At 39.3% G+C, this 22,749-nt stretch overlaps 1 protein-coding gene across 8 annotated transcripts in view; it reads right to left on the bottom strand.

The window, feature by feature from the left end:
- LOC109911155 (poly(A) polymerase type 3) overlaps positions 1–22,749 on the bottom strand; it is a 328,417-nt gene that overhangs the window by 22,184 nt on the left and 283,484 nt on the right. For 4 of the 8 annotated variants that reach the window (XM_048599805.1, XM_048599803.1, XM_020510421.2 and 1 more), the window contains 7 exons: positions 19,411–19,549; positions 17,471–17,543; positions 16,575–16,695; positions 16,263–16,347; positions 2,039–2,092; positions 888–1,007; positions 573–682 (listed from right to left, as the gene is read on the bottom strand). In XM_048599805.1, the coding sequence (XP_048455762.1) occupies positions 573–682; positions 888–1,007; positions 2,039–2,092; positions 16,263–16,347; positions 16,575–16,695; positions 17,471–17,543; positions 19,411–19,549 (702 nt within the window). Of the gene's footprint in view, positions 1–572; positions 683–887; positions 1,008–2,038; positions 2,093–16,262; positions 16,348–16,574; positions 16,696–17,470; positions 17,544–19,406; positions 19,550–22,749 lie in introns of those variants that run through there. The other 4 variants (XM_048599804.1, XM_048599807.1, XM_048599809.1 and 1 more) reach the window with 4 other exon arrangements.

The following is a 22,749-nucleotide window of genomic DNA, read 5'->3' on the forward strand; positions in this document are numbered from 1 at the left end:
TTATCTGCCTTACTAATTGCTTGATGCATCAGCATTTAAGCTTTCAGTGACTTACTGAATTCTGCCAAAACATCAATAAATTAAACTATTAAACAACAGCTCATTTTCTCCTACAATGTGTTTCTGCTTGGATTTCTGGCATGAAACAATATTTGTTAAGAATCATCGAATCCTTACGGAAAGAGGCTATTGAAACCATCAACTTCACCCAACCCCTCCAAACAGCACCCCATCCAAACCCAGCCCCCTAGCCTATCTCGTAACCTTGCAGTTACCATGGCTAATCCACCTAGCCGCTATATCCCTGGATTAAATTAGCACGGTCAATCTTTGTGACTACGGGAGGAAATCGGAGCACCAGAGGACACCCGTGCAGCCACAGGGAGAACATGCAAACTCCACAGTTACCAAAAGCTAGAACTGAACTTGGGTCCCAGGCACTGTGAAGCAACAATGCTAACTACTGAGCCACCATAATGCTGGTAATAATAATTCTGGTATAAGTTTGTAAGATGCTGAATTTATTGCACATTAACAGTTGCAGCATTCGTAAGACCACAAACATCACTTACCAGTATCTGTGAATGACTGAATGTCATAAGTGAGGTCAACACTCAGATTCTCAGTGTTTTCCACTTTCTTAAAGACTATTCCAATGACCCACATTGTGCTGAATTCATCCCTGAAACAGAAAAGCATAGCATGAAATTCCTCTTAATTTTATATATTACAAGTTATGTTGCAAAGCATTGCAAACCTTTCAAGTCAAGCCTTCTAACATTAACACCTTTAAGCACTTAATCTTACATTTTTATTCTCTTGTTCAATAATAATTTAAAATAAACTATAAGCCTTAAAATGGACAAAAAAACACTTCAATTACTTACTTCTCAGGATTGTCTTTGGGAGCTGGGAATGACTGCGGATTAACGTGAGCCAGAGTAATGAACTCATTCTTTTCTAAGCTGCTAATAAGGATTCGGATTTTGGATTCCACCAAGCCCACCCTAAACAAAATAAAATTGTTACTGAGTGAAAATCAGGAGCTCCAGCAAACTACATATGGCGCTGCATTTTGTCAAGGTTCAAACTAAAACCAGTTTCCATTTAATGCTTAAACAATGTTAGCATTCCAGGGTTGAGTAATACAACCAAGAAATGAGTAAATGCAACTTTAAGTGTAAAACAAGCTTGCACTTCTACACCGGCTTATCATTTGGCTTAAGCCATTTAACCCGTTGAAATCAGTTACTTGAGAATGCAGCAACTTCTGTAGATGAATGAAGCACTTGATATACACGAGGTCCCAAAACAGTTGACCTAATTTTGATGGCAACAATAAAGGGTGGTATATTTGTTAAGACATCAAAATAGCTCCCTACTCTTCTGCAAACAGTGCCATGGATGTGGGACGCTGATTTTTGTTTCATCAGAAACAGCACAGTTCTCATTCAATACATTAGCCTACATTTCTGCACTGAAGCTCTAAATGTGGATTAAACACACACTTTTACGAATTACTCTGAAGCAATCTTTTTCTCCCTAATACAAGGTGCACAGGGAGCTAAACAAACCAACATTTTCCCGTTATTTTGCAAATAACTTCCATCCTTTGTCAGCTACTAATTTTTGACTACACTGTTCTCAGCATGGACCATTCTGACTTCATTTAGAAAAGGCATACTCACCAAGGAACACAAGCAAATGGATTCCACAAGTTATTTCATGTTTAAATGTTCACCCTTTCCCACCCATGATTCAAGGGGTGCCAATAACCATTTGGTATCTCACGTCAGTGGTTATTCCATGTGAAAACCTCAACTGTGACCAGGATGCCAAGGCTACTCAACTGTTGGAGCTATGATAAGTGCACATCTGTGCACCCAAAATTTGTAAAAAAAGTTGTAATTAGAAAAGTGCTAAATCATTACATTGAAAGTCCTTTTCATACGAACTGGGGATAAGTAGCTTTGTCTACACACAATCATAACAACCCAACTAATTGGAAATGCTTTTTGCAACAGGCTCCAGAACTTACCACTCTAAGTGCTGTTTTTCCGTTGGGGCACTTGCCAGCAACACAATGTAATGCCTTTGAAAGGGAGGAAATATATTATTTTGTGCATTCAATTGATAAAACTGAGTACTTCAATCTTGCTGTAAAAGATTTGCTAAATTTTTTCGTTTTGAAAATAAATGGAAATTAATCTTGCTTCTAACTGACATACCTTCAGTGAACTTGCATCAAATTCAGAGCTGAAACCTTTATTTCTGATGGCTCAATTATACATGAATTCTGGTTTACGCAGTATCATAGTTCCACAGGGAAAGTCATAATCTTAAGATTTTTGGCAATTGGAAAATTTGAAAGACTGTGGACTGAAAACAATCAAGTCCGAGTAGGTGCACAAATATCATAACAAAATATGTTAAGACACAATTAAAGTTAGACATCTATCTGGCTCCACCAGAAAATGTCTCGATCAAAACCTCCATGCAATCGTACCAACAGGTTCTACACTACTTATGTGATAGTGTACTTGGATGGAACAACAGCAGCATTTTCATTTGGAGCCAGAGAAGGCAAAATTGAAAGGAAACTTAAAATATCTGCGCAGGGTTTCCAATCACCCCATCGTGCACAGTACCTCATAGTAATTCCTTCAACATGAGCAACACAGGGAAAAGAACTGATGGCAAGGCTATGTATATCCTACAATCATACAGATTAGGGTCAGGAGTAGATTATTCAGCTGTCGCGCCTGCTCACCATTCAATTAGAACATGGTGATTCTGTTATGATCTCAACTGCACATTCCCCCCTACACTTGAACCCTCGTTCCTCAAGAGTTTATCTCTGCCTTAAAAATGTTCAATGACTCTGCCTCCACTGGTTTCTGAAGAAGTTCCAAAGATTCTCAAAAGCTCAAAAAAGGTCATCTCATCTCCATCTTATGTTTAAGATATTTCCCTAGTTCTAGACTCTCCCACAAGGGAGAAGAATCCTTTCAGCATTAGGATCTTGTTTGTCTTACTACATCGCATTGGATTCTTCTAAACTCTAATGGATACAGGCCAAGCCTGTCAAACAATTCTTCAAAGTCCCCATCCTGGGCATCAGTTAAGTGAACCTTCTTTGAAATGATTCTAATGCATTTATATGCTTTCTTCCTTTAATAGGAAAGCAAAACCGAACATGGTAGTCCAAATGTGGCTCCATCCAACATCTTATCTAACTGTAGACAAACTTGTACATTCCATTCCCTTTGCAATAAACATTCTATTTACCTTTGTGATCATTTGGAACTAATATTTTAATTCATGTACCAGCACACCCAGATCTCTCTATACCTCAAGTTTACAATCAATCACTTTTTATTTATATGTGCTACTGTCATTTTCTCCCTAAGAAAAGAGGATTAGTTTCCACATTTTCGCACTGCCAATTTTTTTGCCCACTTACTTAATCTATTCGTTTCCCTCTACAAACTACTTACATTTTCAGAATGTACTCTTCTACTTTTATCCTACCTCCCATCAGCAAAATTAGCCATATAGTTATTGTATGGTCTTTCATGCCATTAATATAGTTTTAAATAGTTGAGGCTGCAGCACTGACCTGTGGCACTCCACTCACTGCATCCTGCCAACCCAAAAATAACCCATTTATGCCTATTTGGTTAGTTAGCAATCCTCTAGTCATGCTGTTACAGTTATTGAGTTCTTATTTTGCATGTACCTTTGATGTGGCATATTTTGAAATATCTTCAGCAAATCCAAGTACTATACATCCACAGGTTCCCTTTTATCCGCATTGAGGAAGTAACAAGCAGAAAAACTCCAATGAACTAGATTTTTCACAAAACCATGCTGGCTCTGCCTGACTGCATTAAGACTTTCGAAGTGCCCTGCTATAACCTCCTTAATAACAAGATTCCAGCATTTTACATATGATGGATTATAAGATAACTAGCTTGTAATTTCCTGCTTTCTGTGCTCCCCTTTTCTCGAATAGAGGAGCTGTGTTCACCATTTTCCAATCTGGTGAGACCTTTACCGAGTTAGTACGATTTTGGAAAATTAAAACCACTGCATCTTTTTGCGATTGCATCCTACTTTACTGATCACAACTGTACATGCGAGTGGTCATGCATGCACCCATTTAACTCCATCACCAATTCAAATGTTAGCTTTAGAGAGTTTGGCTCCTAACCAGTCACAAGTGTCCATTTCTTACAAGTAGCATCAACAAATAGAGTGAGTCATTTCAATTAAAAAAAGTGTTTATTTTAGAAATGCAATCCATACACATTTTACAATTATCAACACTGATCAATAACTCAAGAAATTCAGGTAATAAAATGCAACAGATTAAAATTAGAGAGCTCACAAGCATGTGGATCACTTCATTCCACCACTTGCACATCACTTAGCCTGGTATTTTTGCCTACATCCTACAACAGAGAAAAGTTTGAAGCAATCCACCCATAGTAGACGGCTTGGAGACATTTGGCCTCAATCTATTGTCCAACAATAACTGATAACTAGCTGCAGTGGCACCAATTTGGCCACGTGTACTAACTGGAGTAGAAAATACAATATGCTTCAACTTTAAATTTAAATGTAGCACCGGTATGGAATTTGGATGTTTTGCCATGAATTTAATCATATAGATCCTACAGCAGCGTCGGGATTTCTGTTCAGTTGCTGTATACAATACCTGAACTTCAGAGGTTGCCGAGAATGTTGACTCAACATGTGCCCTTGCTCTTACGCTCCATCGAAAACGCAGGTGAATGCAGTTTGTCCTGCCACATGCATGCCTACTGAAACTGCTCATTATTGCTTGGGATCACTGCTAGCAATTTTTCAAATTTATCAAGCTGACCAGCACACCCTTCTTACAAACGTTGGTGACTTCTTGGTATTGAGGTTTGAAATTTTCACCCAAGGAAGTAAAACACATAACGAAATGACACTCATGCACACCACTTTGCAATATGCTACTTACTGAACGAACAGAAAAGTAGTACATACCCTGTTAATTGGACCATTACTCCTACACATTCAAACATGCAATTAGCCATATCAGGATTCTAATTCATCACACAGGACTCATTAGCATAGGTTTAACACGGAATTCTTTAAAATCAAAAGGCAATACTTATGTCTAAAAGGCACCTTGACCGACATGTTGATAGCATAAGAAATTGCATAGACTGGAATGATATCACTGGGTATGAGGGAGAAACGAAAACTAATCAACACCAAAATGGTACAGGTCAGTCCTGACATACGTCCATTTCAAAGCAGTCTTGGTGGTAGAGGGATGAGGACAGTCGAACCAGAAAAAGGATGTCGCAAATGAAGTGGCCATTCAATGCAAGTCTATGCCAACTCTTTACCAGAGTTATAGAAACACTGAAGATCAGAGCATGAGGCGGTCATTCGGCCCTTTGAGCCTGCTCCACCATTCTTCATGATCATGGCTGATCGTCTAACTCAAAAGCCTAATCGTGCTTTCTCCCCAAAACCTTTGATCCCATTGACCCAAGTGCCATATCTAGTCACTTCTTGAATACATTCAATGTTTTAGCATCAACTACTTCCTGTGGTAATGAATTCCACAGGCTCACCACTTTGGGTGAAAGATGGTCTCATCTCCATCTTAAATCATCTACTCCAAATCCTCATACAGTGACCTCTGATTCTGGACACACCCACCATCAGGAACATCCTCCCTGCACCTACCCTATCCAGTCCTGTCAGAATTTTAAACAATTCTATTCTGCCTCCCTTTCCCGGCAGTCCTACAATTTACTTTTCAGATACTTCCAATTTCCTTATAAGTTAACGCCAATCTACTGTAAATCTGACATTGAGTGAGCCAGCTTAATAACAGAATTGAATCCAACTGAAGACCTCAAATTTACCTAATCAAAAAACAAGGAACATGTGCACATTACTGTTATCATGTCATTGCTATCTGCCTCTACTTGGTCCCTATTTAAAACTGGTTTCTTTTAATCTGCTGCTTCTGTATAAAACTAAAAAGACAAGCTGAGGTGAAGTTTTAAAATTCAGAAACAAAAATAAATTGCCGAAAAAGCTCAGCAGCACCGGCAGCATCTGTGGAGAGGAATCAGAGTTAACGTTTCTGGTCGAGTGACCCTGCCTCAGAACACAAGGGTCACGATCTCAAATGTTAGCTCCGATTTCTCTCCACAGATGACGCCAGACCTGCTGAGCTTTTCCAGCAATTTTGGGTTTTGTTTCCGATTTGCAGCATCTGCAGTTCTTTTGGTTTTTATTAAGTTTTTAAGTTGATGGACATAGATAGAAAGGTTATGCCCATCTTAGATAGGGAACATAGCTTTAAAGATGAGATGAGAAGGGAAAATTTTAAATGACATGAGCAACATCGCTGAATTTTTGTATTTATGCATTTACAGATATTGAGTAGGTAAAGAGTAGTTCAATAAAATGATTAACTGGCAAAATATTTAATAAAATCTTCAAGACATTTAACACATTAAAATTAAACACCGTTAATCCCCTGCATTGCAGAACAAAGTTAAGGCTTTAAACACAGTTAAATACCTCTACAAGGATAGTCAACGTTCAGTGCAGTCAAAAAAAGAATTGAGGGAACAAAGATACAATTCAATTCTCATTTTGAAGTTTCACATTTTACCACTAAATTATTCAATCCACATTTAGAATGGAAATTGCCCATGAAAATAATTCATGTTGTTAGAAAAGCCTTTAAAATTTGTTTGATTAGGACTTGGTCTGTAAATTGTTATTTTAAAATCTGGTTACATGGTTATCAATAAAGATACAGTCTTGTATGTTGTTTATCAAGGGCTTGCAATATTCCAGAGCTATTTTTTTTTTTTAGGAAGGTAAACTAACAGAATTAACTTTGCACCCCCAACTTTTCTCATTAGCAATGCAATCCATTTACCATTTAGTGTCATGCTCAGGTTTAAATATTTAATTTACTTTTAAAATCCAGCAGTTTTCACATACTACCTCTCATCTCTTCAGTTGCAATTGTAGATTGATAACTTGCTGATCTACCTGACAAAGGTAATGGGCTCTCCCTAATCATGCCATCATAATTTGAAAAAACACTACCTCCACTTTTCCACTCCATATCTCAGGATTGTTGGTTATCCATTGTGTCATCCTAAAGGTATACAAATGACTTCAATATCCCTGCTAAGACAATGCTGCATCAAAAGTGCAAACTGTGCTTTAATTATGGCAGAATTATTGTCCAGCTTGTCAAATATACATCTACCACAATTTGTGATAAATGTGCACCTGCATCCCTACATATACCTCACTCAGCAGTATACTTCAGACTTGCCTTGTTAACATGGTTTATCTTGCCTTCCAAAAAGGAAATGCTTCAATACTGCACAAACCAATGGTGTGCTTTCTTTTACCAAAAAGCTTCAATGTTGGAAATCAGAAATAAAATCTGAAAATGAAGAAAGTCACAGCATAAAATGCTGTTCCTCTGACCAAAACAAAATTGCTGGAAAGACTCAGCAGTTCAGGCAACATTTGTGAACAGGAAGCGTATTTGTTTTTATTTGATAATGGTTTTATGGTCTTCCTAGGTGTCAATTATTGTTTGAAATACAGAAAAGGAACAGATTTTCCACTCCATCTGAATGGTTCTAGAAGATTCTAGAAGGCTATTTAATCCCTAAATCTAATCTACCATTTAATACGACGGTCATGCCCTAAATTCCAAACAATTAAAACACAATAAGATGCAATGAAGTTCTAGAGTGCTTTCTATTGTTTTATCTCTAGCAATGCAGATCAGCACAAATGCTGAGCTCAAATATCATGGCTTTGGCCAAAACCTATGCAATGGCAATAAAAAAGAAAAAGCACAAGCTTGTTATAAATACTCAGTTGAAACTACTCTAGGCACAAGTCAAGCAGGACACAACCTTGAAGATTCCAGATGACCGAAAGCAGTGTTGATTGTGTGAAAGGATCTACGGTAATGTACATGTTAACTAGAGTTTAGTGGAATAAAAACGTAAACCAATCCAAGTTCTGGAGGACAAAAGTTAAATAAAAACTCTCCAAAGAGCAGCTGTGAAACCATTTCTATATTGTAACAAACCTGAACAAGTGAAGAAATTGTTGATAAGCAACCTTAGGTCCTTCTAGTGATTGGTCTATTAATGAGATATGGCTAAGGGAGTAGAAAGGTCACTCAACCAAGATGGCTGGACATGGAAATCTTCTCAAGCTGTAATATTTCTCCTCCCCACAGGAGAAAATTCTTTTGATATATAAAAGGTTAAACTACTAAAATCTGATCTTTCAATTTGCAATATCAATTCAGTTTCTAACTCCTGGCTTGAGCATTTTGGATTTTATTTATTACTTCATGCAGCTGTCTTTATTCAGTTTTCTTGAATATTTTGGAGAACAGCACATCAGCTTCAGGTGTAAAAATAAATGATCCATCAACCTACCATTCAGAAGGGAGTTACAAACTCAATCATCTTCGGTTCTCAAGTGTTTCCTAACTTCACTCCTGAAAGACCCAAATTTAATTTTCTGGCTATGCTCCTTCATCCTAGATTCCCAACTATTTTTCCAACCAGACCCTGGGAATATCTTTAAAAACTTTGATCAAATAACCACTTTTAAATTTCAGAGGGTATAACTGTTGAATTTTTCTCTATAAATTAACACTTGAATGTAAGGCATCATCCTGCTAAATTTACATCATACCTCCATATCCTTCCCAAATACAAGGCCCACAAGTACCTTGGGTGTGTTAGATGCTTGGGTGTGTATTGTGCAGTGTGACTTTGAACAGTGTGCCTTCTTGTACTCTGGGGGCCTGCATTTCATAAGTTCCTTTTTGAATCTGTTCACGACATTTTCATATTCCAGGAGTGTGGATCCCCAAATCCGTTCGGGCCTTCAATTTTTTTGTACCAGCTGAACCAATCTCTTATTTATCAGTTCAGTAAATAAAGTGCCTTATTAACCCATTCCAATAGGACCCAGCCTCATCCCAACTGGTTAAAGTGCAGTACCCTCCTATCCCAGTACCAGCACCAGTGACCTATAAAATTAAATCCTCCTTTCTCATGCCATTGCTTCAGCCATATCTTTACCTCCTTAATTTGCTTGCCCTAAACCAGTCTGCAAATTGCTCAGATTAACGCTCTTCACCAATTTAGCCCTTGATATGCTGAACAGGACCTTTCATTCTTCAGAATTAATCTCAACAACAACTAGATTTTGTCCCGTCCAACACATGGTATGAGAATCCCTTTACGCTAGCACCAGGTTGGCCACATGTACTGAACTCTTGTTTCAAGGAATTCCATACATCTGGTTATTGCATTTTGGACAATATTATGCTGCTTCATCCCTACTCCTCCCTTTGGGCAAACCCCTGGTGCAACACGATATTCTGGTTGGGTTCCTGGCAGCCTTCATCTTTAGTCACAAAGTACATTCTAAATGTTGAAGTTCAGTTACTGTGAATCCTGTTGTATGCCCCAGAATTCCCTAATAATGTGTAGATTAGGTGGTTTACAGGGGAACGGGGCTCTGAGGGTTGGTGTGGACTTGTTGGGCTGAGGGGCCTGTTTGCACGCTGTAGGGATTCTATGATTCTAAAAAGTATATTATTTGTCACATCAACCTTACTCTGATCTTGTATCCTCTACATGACAAGGCCCAAGCAATGGAACAAACTGCCCAGATACTCCCTTCCCTCACATTACACATCGGAATGCCTCCAATTCACACACCAGCTCTGTAGATATCTCTGCTGTACAGGCTCACTATCCGTCCACTGTAATTGGGACGGACGGACGGACGGGCAGGCAGGCAGGCAGGCAATCTATTGCTCTGCTGTACAAGAGTTGATCTCAAAACATGGTAGAGAGAGGACAAATGTATTAGAATGTGGGACAAATGCAGGACAGCACTGACCAGAATAATGAGGACGGATCGGCCATAAAGGGTAAACAAGTGAATGAACAGCTATATAGATGAGGCAAGAGATTTAGACACATGAATGAATTCAGATAAGCTTTTCTTCATTCTACCTTGATGGATGCTGAAGGATTAATTATTCCAAGGCAGTGGAGCAAATTAGTTAAATTACATTCGATTCCAGGTCTGCTACAAACAGCAAATGCAAGATACAAATGGTGTCTGAATGTTACTGCAAACACTAGAGACTTGGGACTGAGAAACATACTATACAAGCCATTATGTTCAGTTCTGCAAATGATCACAAATCTACAATCAAAAAGGCACCAGACACCAAGGTTTCAGGAGACAATATCTTTACTATGTTCTGAAATCAAATGGACATGACAAAAACATGAAAAAAACATACAGAATTCAGCCTGTTAAGCCTATTCAATACAATCATGGAGATCTTGGGTTTCAACTGCACTTTCCTGGTTGTGCGCCATGTCCCAGGAAATCTATATATTCCAATCTTAAAATGTATGTACAATGGAGTATCCACATTCCTCCAGAGTAAAGAATTCCAAAGATCCAAAAAACTTTTTGAATTAGGTAATTTCTACTGATTGGAGTCTTAAATGATCAACACCTCATCTTGAGACTTGTGTTTCCACTGGTCATCTCTCTCTCAGCATTCAACCCAGCAAGATCCTTCAGGATCTTGTGTTTCAAAAAGATCATCTCCCATTCTTCCAAACTCCAGAGAATAAAGGCTTAATTTACTAGCCCACAGAAAGCAGCCCACTTAAGTATAGCCATCCTTAAAAGTAGAGTATTCCATGTTTAGACTTGCAGAAGCCCCGTAACTGTAGCAAGACAACTAATTTTGGAAAATAAATAGCTCATCCACTCTCTCTGCAATTCAGATCAAAAACTCTATGGTGTAGGCCATCAGGTTCTGGGATTTTAGTTGCTCAAGTCTCACCACTAATTCATAGGTTATTTTTAGCTACTTTAATTTCCTCACTTATTTTAGCCCCTGGATTACCCTTCACTTCTGGTCTGCAACTTGTATTTTCCTCTGTGCTGGCAAACGAAATATTTGCTCAATGCATCTACTTACTCACCCCTCCATGATAATTTCTTCAGTCTTTGCTTTTAAGGGACAAACGTATACTTCAGCTATTCTGTCCCCATAAAAACACTTGATTATATGTTTCTGGCTAATTTAATCAGTTTATTTTTGTTCTAAATCAACTCCAGGTGGCTTTTTTCTCATTTCTACAACAGCCCCAAATTCTAAGACTTGTTAGTATTCTTTGTACTATTAAAAGTCCTTTTTTTTTCTTTTTTTAAAAGAAGTCTAATTCTATTCCTAACTTTGATTTTGTTTTCCCAATGGAAAGAATCTGTATTACACATTTTGAACTGTTCCTTTAAATGCTATTAACTATTATATCCTTTGATCTATTTACCTAGTTATCCCTTCACACCTATATAATCAGCTGTCTTTAGGTTTAAGATACTTGTGTGATTGAAACCCATCACTTTCAAATTTAACAAGGTTATGACAATCACCACTTTGTCAATCCAGCAGATCTATTACTTCTACACTTATAATAAATAGACCCAAGATAACATTACTTTTAGTCAATTCCACATCATATTGCTCCAGGAAGTGGTCACAAAATATTTTACAAGCTCATCTTTTGTTATACTGTCAAGAGTTTCAAAAATTAGAAACTTCCCGTGAGCTGTCTTGCTATTCAGAGCAGAGGAATCTTGGAATGCTTGTTCACAGATCTCCGAAGGCAGCAAGATAGGCTAATTATGCAGTTAAAAGCAGCATCCAGGACACTTGCCTTTATCAGTCGAGGCACAGATAACAAGAGCAGGGAGGTTGTGGTGGAGCTGTACAGGACTTTGGTTAGGTCAGAGCTGGAGTACTGTGCACAGCTCTGGTCTGTACCCTATAGGAAGGATGTGACTGAACTGGAGAGAATACATAGGAGATTCACCAGGATATTGCCTGGGGTGGAACATTTAATCAACGGAGAGAGGCTGGGTAGGCTATGGTGTTTTCTCTAGAGCAGTGAAGGCTGAGGGGAGAACCATTTGGTTCACTAACATCCTTTAGGGAAGGAAACTGCCATCCTTAGCTGGTCTGGCCTACATGTAACTCCAGACCCACAGCAATGTGGTTGACTCTTATCTGCCCTCTGGACAATTAGGGATGGGCAATAAATGCTGCCTAGCCAGCGATGCCCTCATCCTGTGAATGAATAATGAAAAATAAACCTGACTGAGGTAAAGATGATTATGAGGGGTATGGACACAGTGATAAGGAAGTAGCTGTTCCCTTCAGCTGAAGGGTCAGTAATAGGAATAAGGTGAAGGGTAGGTGGTTTACAAGAGATTTATGGAAAAATGTTTTCACTTAGTGTTGGGGGTTTGGAATGTATGGCCAAAAGGTAGCAGAAACAGGAAACTTCATAAAACTTTTAAAGCACATGAGTGAGCACTTCAAAAGGTCATAACATTCAACGCTGAGACCACAAAACAGAGGAGCAGAATGCCATTTGGCCCAAGTCTGCTTCACCATTTAATCACGACATAAGTTTCTCACTTCCATTCTCCTGTCTTCTCTCCGTAACCCCTGCTCCCTGTACTAATCAAGGACCTCTGTTTAAAGAGGCTGAATGACTTCGCCTCCACACGCCTCTGCAGCCATGAGTTCCATAGGTTTACCACTCTCTGGCTGAAGAAATTCCTCCTCACCACAGTTCTACAGGGTCCTGCCTTCACTGAGGCTGTATCTTCAGCTCCTTGTCTTTCCTACATCATCTTCACGTCCACTCTATCCAGGCCTCTCAGCATTCTCCACATTTCAATCAGATCCATCCACCCTCCCCAATCACCAAGATTATTGCTGTGAAGCTCCTCTAGACCCCCTCCAATGCCAGCACACCCATCCTCATGTACATGGCCCAAAACTGCTCACAAATATTCCAAATGCAGCCTGACCAGAGCGTTATACAGTCTCAGCATTACAACTCTGCTTTTGTTTGAGTCCTCTTGAAATGATTACCAACATTGCATTTATCTTCCTAACCGACAAATGAACCTGCATGTTAACCATAAGAGAATCTTGAACTACAGTTAGAAAATATTCTTCCTACTGTGGGAAAGGAACCTAACCTCATTTTTCCATACTGTATTCTATCTGCCACTTCTTTGCCCACTTGCCTAGTTTGTCCAAGTCCTTCTGCAGCCTCCCCACTTCTTCAACACTACCTGCCCCTCCAGCTTCTGTCAGCTGCAAACTTAGCAACAATGCCTCCAGTTCCTTCGTCCAGATCCATTAATGTGTAATGTCAACAGTTGTAGTCCCAATACCGATCCCTGCAGAACTCCACTAGTCATTGGCTGCCATCCCGAAAAAGACTCCTTTATTCCTCACAGCCTTGTGCCAGTCAGCCAACCTTTCATCCACCACACCTATCGTCAAAGCCTTTTATCTTATTTAGCTGCCTCCTTTGCATCACATTGTCAAAAGCCTTCTGGAAACCCAAACAGATCATGTCCACTGGCTCTCATTTGTTTAACTTGCTCATTACCTCCTCAAAAGAATTCTAACACTTGTCAGGCACACAGTTTCCCCTTGACGAAGCCATGCTTACACTGCCCCTATTTTACCACGCACTTCCAAGCACTCATCTTTATTAATGTGCTCTAAAATCTCACCAACGATTGAGGTCAGGCTAACTGGCCTATAGTTTCCTGTCTTCTGCCTCCCTCCATTCTTAAACAGGGATGTTACATTAGCCATTTTCTAATCCTTTGGGACCTGGCTCCAGTGTTTTCTGAAATACCACTACCAATGCCTCTGCAATCTCCTCAGCTATCTCCTTCAGAACCCTGGGGTGTAGCCCAACTGGACTGGGTGACTTATCCACTTTCAGACCTTTCAGCTTCTCTAACACCTTCTCTTTAGCAATGGCCACTACATTCGCTTCTGCCCCCGACTCTCCTGAATTTCAAGTATGTTGCTGGTGTCCTCTACTGTGGAAACTGATGCAAAAGTACATATTCAGTTCTTCTGCCACTTCTTTGTTCCCTATTACTACTTCTGTAGACTAATTTTCCAGCAGTCCAGTGTCCACTCTTTCTTCTCTCTTACCTTTTATATAGCTTAAAAAACCTCATGCAATCTACTTCTATTTTACTAGCTAGCTTGCTTACTTATTTCATCTCTCCCATCTTCCATTTTTTTTATTTTCCCCTGCTGGATTTTAAAGGCTTCCCATTAATCATCACCACATTGTATGCTTTTTATTTTGCTTTTATGCTGTCCCTGACTTCCCTTGTCAGCCATGGTTGCCTCATCCTCCCCTTGGCATGCTGCTTCTTCCTTGGGACAAACTTCCGCTGCGCCTCCCAAATTACCCTCAGAAACCCCTGCCACTTGCTGCTCCGTCTTTACTGTGAGGCTCCCCTTCCAATTAACTGCGACCAGTATTACAGTTTACTCAATTGTAATACTGTTACATCTGATTCAATCTTCTCTCTCTCAAATTACAGGGTGAATTCTATCATATTATAGTCGCTGCCTCCTTGGTGTTCCTTCACCTTCAGCTCCCTAATCAATTTTGCCTCATTACACATCACTAAATCCAGAACTGCCTGCTCCCTAGTGGGCTCTACCATTGGCTGCTTCAAACAAAAAAGTCCATCTTGCAAACATTTCATGAATTCATTTCTTGAGATCCACCACCAGACCACCTGCATACTGAGGTCTCCCATGATTATTGTAATAGTACCTTTCTTTTGTATCTCCTGATAAGCTTTCTTTGCCACATCCTGACTAGGAAGCCTGTACACAACTTCCATCAGGGTCTTTTGTCCTTTGCAGTTCCTCAACTCCACCCACACAGATGCTACACTTTTGACTCTATCACTTGCTATCAATTTAATTCCATTTCTTACTAACATGGCAACCCTGGCCTTCTGCCCATCCTTTCAATAGGATGTGTATCCTTGGATATTCAGTTCCCAGCTCTGGCCACATCTGTGATACCCACAACATTGTACCTGCCAATGTTAATATGCACAAGCTCATTTACCATTTTGCATACTGTGTGCATTTAAGCACAACACCCTCAGTCCTGCACTGACTGCCCCCTTATCTAACATCAGGTGCAGCAAATTCTTGACCCTTTCCATACTCTGTGCTATTACATATTTTGGAAAGTTTAGCAACCTCTACAGATCCCTGCCTCCGTTAACATTTTCCACATTTTTCCATTCATCTGAACCACAGAAACAGAAACTAGATGCTGTCTTCACTAAATCAAAACACATGCATTTCCACTGGATGATTATTAGACACTGATCTCGTTTGTGACCTTAGCTGATTTACTTCCCACCCCCCCAGCCTCTCCTGACCTGCAGGGAAGATGTCCCAAGAATAGTAGGATGATACAATTAAATTAGCACTTCAACATGATCAAACAGCCTTTGTAACAAAGCATAACAGTTACCCACTGATTCATTAAGGTTTGGGAAACAAGTTAAAGTTCATATACCCAAAGCTCTAGTTCATTTTACCAAAGTTTCCACTTTTACAAATTCCTCACATTTCAAATATTTTATTTACTGACTTTGTCAAGGATACTATGAACAGACAGACAAACATTTCACCATTTTGCTAAGAAAAAATGTTTTATTTGGAAAATGGATACAAAGTTATGACAGTTCAATCATATTACTCTTGGTCTACCATAAGGATATGCCAAAATTTTGAAGATTAGCATGTCAGATCCTCAACATCAAGAATCTCATTTAGAATACAACAACATTCTTTTTCAAGAAACCCACCTTAATACTAGCCATAGGTTTCAGAAAAATATTTTAAGGAAATAGGAAGTAAAAAGGCATTTCATAATACCAAATTAATTCACATTAATATTTATATTAAGCAAATTTACGATCTAAATAGTCTATCACATTTGCATCAGATCACACTACAATGCCCACGTTCCAGTTAGTCAGTTAATTACTGTAGATCAATCACTATCTAGTTGGAAATGTGCTATTCAGGCTGAGATGTAGCAACTTAGATGCTCAGTGCTGGGTTGCAATCAAATAAGAATATTTGTGCGAGTTACTTCTTTTTTTTCTTGGGAGCAGAGCAAGAGAAGTTGCCTCCAGGTATGGGAACTGCAAGTGAAACACAAGCTAACCCTCTCAATCTTTGCCCCACTCATAAGTAATTGAATACATACTTGTACTTCTGAAAGAAGTTTGGAGCTTCAAAGAGTTTGGACCACTCCATTTTACCCATTAAAATTTCATCTGTGATCGAAAGACCTGTGAGGAAACAAAGTGGATTCCTTACCTCTACTTACATGTAATATTAGAAGGACTGAAAGGCATGACTGGAGTCTTAGGAAATGTTTAATACAGTACAGTAGCTTCCAAAACAAGCCATAAGATTACTGATGAAACATTATTGACTGAGAAATCAATACAATGACATTCTCCACAGATGCTGCCGATATTACCGGCATTGTTTTTAGTTATAGAAGATTACTCACCTTGCTTAAACTCCTCCATCATCACTGCACGTGTAGATGCAGAGACATTGTATGTAGAATTTTGTTGTGGATAGGCTGGTGTGATTATTGGCATGAGATGGTATCTGTCACTTGGGTTAACCTATACACAAGATAATAACAGTTGTTACAGCTAAATGTACAATTCATCAAAATTAAGAGTCAACAAAATATTACTTTGTTAAATCTCTGAAGGAATTTCTAATTTTGGATAATTATTTTCAAAAAATCTCCCAGATAATGATATGATACATGCTTGTATGCTTTTGACAGAATTACAAAACAGACAGGCAATTTGACCCTACAGGTTTATGCCCCACGAGCTTCTTCCTACCTTAAAAATCATTACATCCTATTTCGTGCTCCTGTATTACATATTAATTTTCCCCTCAAAAGCAAAGCATTGATGCTGCACTTCAATTGTTACAAGAACTAAACACGCAAAAACAAACTGAAGAGTTAATAGCTGAGGCAGATTTATTTTACTTAAGTAAAACTGGTATTGCAAAGCATTTGGTACCACATATGCAAAAATAAATTAGTCCATCAATCCCCTCAGCTTTTGCACATTCGATGTTGGAAATCAAAGTAACTTTGCCAGAATGACATTTTATGAAGAGGCTACAGTTAGTGAGCAGAAAAGTCAGTATACTAATATCCTTTAGCGAGGGAAATAAGCCTTCCTTACCTAGTCAGGTCTACATGCCACTTCAAACTTTCAGTAATGTGGCTGACTCCTAACTACCCTCTAAGCAATTAGTATGGACAACAGCAGTGGAACTCACAACTCAAGAATAAAAGATTCAGAAAGAATCTACCTCAAAAGAACATCAATTAACACTGCTGCGTTCCAAGCTCCTAATTCACTATAAACATACCCGTGGATCCCATACTGGTAGATTCAGATTGCAGTCCTCTGGTTGCTTTAATAAGACAGGATTAGGCCATTCCCTGTCAAGAGAAAATAACAGTATTGATATTTCAGAATCCCGTTAAACACATGGCAAAAGCATTTCTTGCCCATCCCTAGTTGCCCTTGAAAAGGTTTCCAGTAGCAGTATTAATGAAAATTCACAAACAATTATTTTCCCAACTTAAGCAGTTCTGAAGGCTGGTCCAGTTGATGGTCTGTTTTGCTGTTTTATAAGACAGATGCAATGCAGAAGCTACCCTGAAACCTAACTCAGGTGAACTTGTTTTGCTTTTGGTTTACTTCTTTGCCTACTTCACAACCAGCAAACAATGCTGCACATTTCAAATCTACTTTAAATTATTAATTTGAATATTACAGATTAACTTGTATAAATTGCTTAATAATTTAGAGTCCTCACCTATACCCCACCAACATCCACATCGAGGTTCATAATCTGCCACTTCCACCACCTGACACATTCTCCTCCTTTCCCTTGCCAGCCATCCACAAGGACCATCCAGGACATTCTGGTCAACCCCTCCTTCACTTCCAACATTTCCACCCCACCAAGACCCCAAAAGGTGCCATGGCACTTTCCCCTGCAATCGTAGAAGGTGCAACACCTGCCCATTTAATTCCTTCCTCCTCAGTATCCAAATGCCCAAACACCTTCCAGGTGAAGCAGCAATTTACCTGCACTTCACTCAATTTGCTGCTCACAATGTGTTCTCCTCTATATTGGGGAAATGAAGCATGAAATTTGCAGAACACTCACATTAGAGTGCAGAAAAGACCCTGAGCTTTCAGTTGCCTGCCACTTCAACACACCGCCTTGTTCCCTGACCAACATCTCAGGTTTGCTGCACTGCTCGAGCGAAGTTCAGCACAAGCTGGAAGAACAGCACCTTATTTGCCGCTTGGGAACTCCACAGTCTTCTGGACTCAATATCAAGTTCAACAATTTTAGTGTTTTTGGCAGCTTCTCTCATGTTCTTATCCAAACCCCCACACACCAGGTCTTGTCAGCACATGGACTACTACCACACTCAACTCATTGTTAGCCATTAATTGTCCCCTTTAGTACCTATTGATTTTCTAGGCTGACATTATCTGCTCCTTGGTCTGTCCAACAAAACTGGTAAATAAACTTCAACACAAAATATCACTTTCCACGTGTTTAACCCACAAAAACAAGAAGGCCACATTTTCCTTGGAAATAAATGATAAATTGGACAGAAGAATGGGGAATGCAGGTGTAAAAATGGAGTACTTTTCTAGTGAGTAAGGAAAGAAAAGCAGAGACGTTATGCTAAAACATTCGGAACATCGTGGTCTTCATGATATTAGAAGGATATGGAGGAAATGGAGAAGGCACAAAAGTTTACTAGAATTATATCAGTATAAAGACAGTCACCAGGAAAAATCTGAAAAGCCGAGAATCCTTTATTATTAGAAAGAAAAGGATTTCACTCGTCTTGTTTCTCAACTTTGTTTACCAGCCTTAGTTCTGCGTGATTACATTTTTGTCGTGTACAGGTAAGCAATGATGGAACCAGTGTGTATAGTCATTTTAAGGATGGTTTATGGAAAGGTTTTAGGGAAATGAGGGGCAGAAGATGGTGGGAAACTTTATACTTTGAAATGTTTGATTTCACACCTGAACTGCATAGCTCTAAATTTTAAGATGTCCCTTTCTCTAGATTCCCCATTAGAGAAAACAATTGCCACAGGTATTTTTATTATTTTTAACCAATTGATCAGGCAATTTAAAAATAATGAGTATACAACCTGGAGACTGAAGCCTGTGGGCAACCACACAGGCCTGAGCAGAAGTTAAATGTAATGGGCATTAATTTACATTGCTAAACCATACTACAAATAAGATTCATAGAAAGCAATACTCACCATTTTGAAAATACCAAAAAGAACTTGTGTACTAGAGTGGATGCAACAGCATTGGGGTACAGCTGACATGTTCTTGCCACCAACATGGCCCATGACACACCACCCAGAAAGCCTAGTATGTTTGAGTAAATATTGTGGCCTGTTTAAAAACAGACAATCCTTTTTAGCATAGCATGTAAGGGTAAAGTATGTTAATCAATGTTTAATTTATAATCTAACCTGACAAATTCTCAGCGATCACTCCAACTTATTTCAGTTACATTAGTGACTCTCACTACGAGCTATACTTTCCCAAACAGCATGCAAGCTCCCTGGTAAGATAAACAGGGGCCTGGCTTGCAAACAGGCTCTACTACATGACAACATATACAGTAGAAAAATGGAGGAAACGTGGGAAAGACTGGGGAGGTGAATAGAATGGAAGACGGGTAAGTAAAAGCCAGATTGCATGCTGGCTGTTGAATTGTTGCATTGTTACCATTAAGGACAAAGCAAAGTTGAACATGACCAAGTTTCATATTCTCCAATTAACAAAAAAAAATGCATAGTAAACCTTCACAAAGTTGGTTTAAGATGGAAAAAGATCAGAGCATTTCAGTCTCAAATTGGTTTTCACTTAACCCTTTGTAAAAAAAACTACAGAGCAAAATACTGATTACCCCATGGGGGTTAAACTATTCACAATTTTGAAGTTCGTTAATTTTTTAATATATGAATATGTACTGTAGCATATTATTTTATATGCTGATATAAATACAATACAAATTTCTTCAGTGCCAACATAATCTAGCTGCTCAGTTTGTTCTTTTTATAGACTTCAAGGACCGAGGTGCAGTGGTAGTTTGCCTACTTTTGAACCAGGAAGGCCAGGTTCAAGTAATAATATCTCTGAACAGGCTGATTTGAAAACAGTTGGACAGCATCTTTGTTGACCACTTCCCAGTTAACTTATCAAGGGCAGTTTCCCTACAAGACTCCAGATAGTCATGAGCTACAGCCACTTTTTTTTTGTCAGTATCCAGGTCAAACAAACAGGCATGCTGCAAAAGCCTCAGGAACAACAAGACAGAGCTAAAAATCTTTGAGTGGATGCTATTGCTTCTGCTGTTTTATAAACTGACAGATGCACAATCCCAAAAGTTAAAGTAATTTAATGCCAATTTTAGAGAAATTTATCTAAACCCTACAGGTTATAAAATCTCAGACAATGAATGCAATGCTTGGCTGAATCCTGCCCACTGCAAAATGGTTTTGCATCAGCTGGAAAAAAAACACGAACAGCCTGCCCCCAGCAATATAAAACTAATTGCAGAACAAAAGGTTTAGTGAAGGTCTTCACATGATACGTAGGTGGTCATTTGGCTCAGAATCTGCTCTGCCATTCAATTACATCATTGCTGATCCAATAACCCACACCTCATCTTTCCCACCTTACCCCCAAACCCCTTGACTCCCTTAGCTAATTAGAAATCTCAGCCTTCAATATATTTAACCTCTACAGCTTTGGTAAAGAATGCCGTGGGCAGCATGGTGGCTCAGTGGTTAGTACTGCTGCCTCTCAGCGCCTGGGACCCGGGTTTGATTCCACACCTGGCTGACTGTCCGAGTGGAGTTTGCACATTCTCCCTGTGTCTGTGTGGGTTTCCTCCCACAGGCCAAAGACGTGCAAGCTAGGTGGACTGGCTTTGCTAAATTACCCCGTAGTGTCCGGGGATGTGTAGGTTAGATGTGCTGGGATAAGGGGATGGGCCTGTACGTGATGCTGTTCAGACGGTCAGTGTGGATTTGTTGGGCCTAATGGCCTGTTCCAACAGTGTAGGGACTCTATAAATTGGCAGACTCTTATTACATTCTCTGGTTTCAGACTCTACCTCAGGTGGAAAAAACCCATCTGCATCTACCCTGTCGAGCCCCCTAAGAAATCTGTATGTTTCAATATTAACACCCTTTATTCTTCTGAATTCCCATTAATACTCAACTTCCTGGCAAAAATAAACAGCCCTTCCACACCCAAGATCAACCTCGTGAACCTTCTCTGGACTGCCTCCAATGCCAGTACATCTTTCCATTGATAAGGAGTCCAAAACTGTAAAGAGCTATCGCAGCTGTTGTTTGACAAGAGCAAGAACTCCCGGTTTTTATAATTCATTCCCTTTGAAATAAAGGCTAACATTCTATTTGCTTTTCCTATTACCTGAACTTGTAAGCTAGCTTCAGATTCAAGCTCCACTCCAAAACAAAATTAAACACCATCTGCTGCAGCTTTCTCAATTTTTATAATTTCAGGGCCTCTTTTCCAACTCCCACTAAAGTGTATAATCTCACACTTTCCTATAGTATATTGCATTAGCCAAGGTTTCGTCCACTCACTTATCCTGTCTCTCTGCTGATCCATCATCCTCACATGCCTTCTCACCATTTTGTCACCTACAAACATGGTGATTGGACATTTGCTTCCACCATCCAAGTTATTAGTATGTATCGTAAACTGGTCATGATCCTATTAGACACTTAGAGACGCAACTGGTAACGATTTAACCAGAGGGTCACCATGCCTCAGGGAATGGGAAGAGTTTGAGATGGAGAGTCCTTCATGGTAACTTCAGCCAGTGCAGGAATTGATTCTGGCATCACTATCACGAAACACTAGTTGTCTCTCACTCTAAATGAGAGATCAGCCCTGTGATCTTCTGTGACTACAGCAACTTTATTATGTATTGTCAAGAATTTGTGCCCGAGGACTGATCCCTCTGGCACTCCATTAATTACACACTGCCATCCTGAAAACTTCCCCATTATCCCAACAGTCTTCAATTGTTAGCAATCTTTAACCCATGCTTATATGCTTCTGCAAGGCCAAAGGTTCTTATCTTAAAAAAGCCTGATGAGCGATATCTTTTCAAAAGCATTTTGTAGCTACTTCTTTTAATATCCTAGAATGTATTCCATCAGATCCAGGAACTTATCAGCCTTCGGATCCATTAGTTTCCCTAGTACCTTTGCTCTAGCTGTAGTTATTGTGTTCATTTCTTCCACATCTTTTGCCCCATATTAGTACTTTTAGAATGCTACCACTATCATGAAGACTGATGCAAATTATTTATTCAATCCTTCTAACGCCACCTTCATAGAGTATTAATAGGGTATTCAACTGAAGGAAACAACTGTCCTTGCTCTGCATCCAAACACATCTCAATGATCAGAGGAAAGAACTGGTTTTATTTGAAGAAATAAAAGAGAACTGCAGCAACCTTACCATTTTCCAAGGTGAACAAAGGCAATTCACCACAAATTATGAATTTAAACTGGTTCAAAGCTTAGTTCCATATACAGCAGTTC

The sequence above is a fragment of the Rhincodon typus genome, chromosome 8 (genome assembly GCF_021869965.1).
Source record: "Rhincodon typus isolate 14 chromosome 8, sRhiTyp1.1, whole genome shotgun sequence".
Classification (NCBI taxonomy): Eukaryota; Metazoa; Chordata; class Chondrichthyes; order Orectolobiformes; family Rhincodontidae; genus Rhincodon; species Rhincodon typus.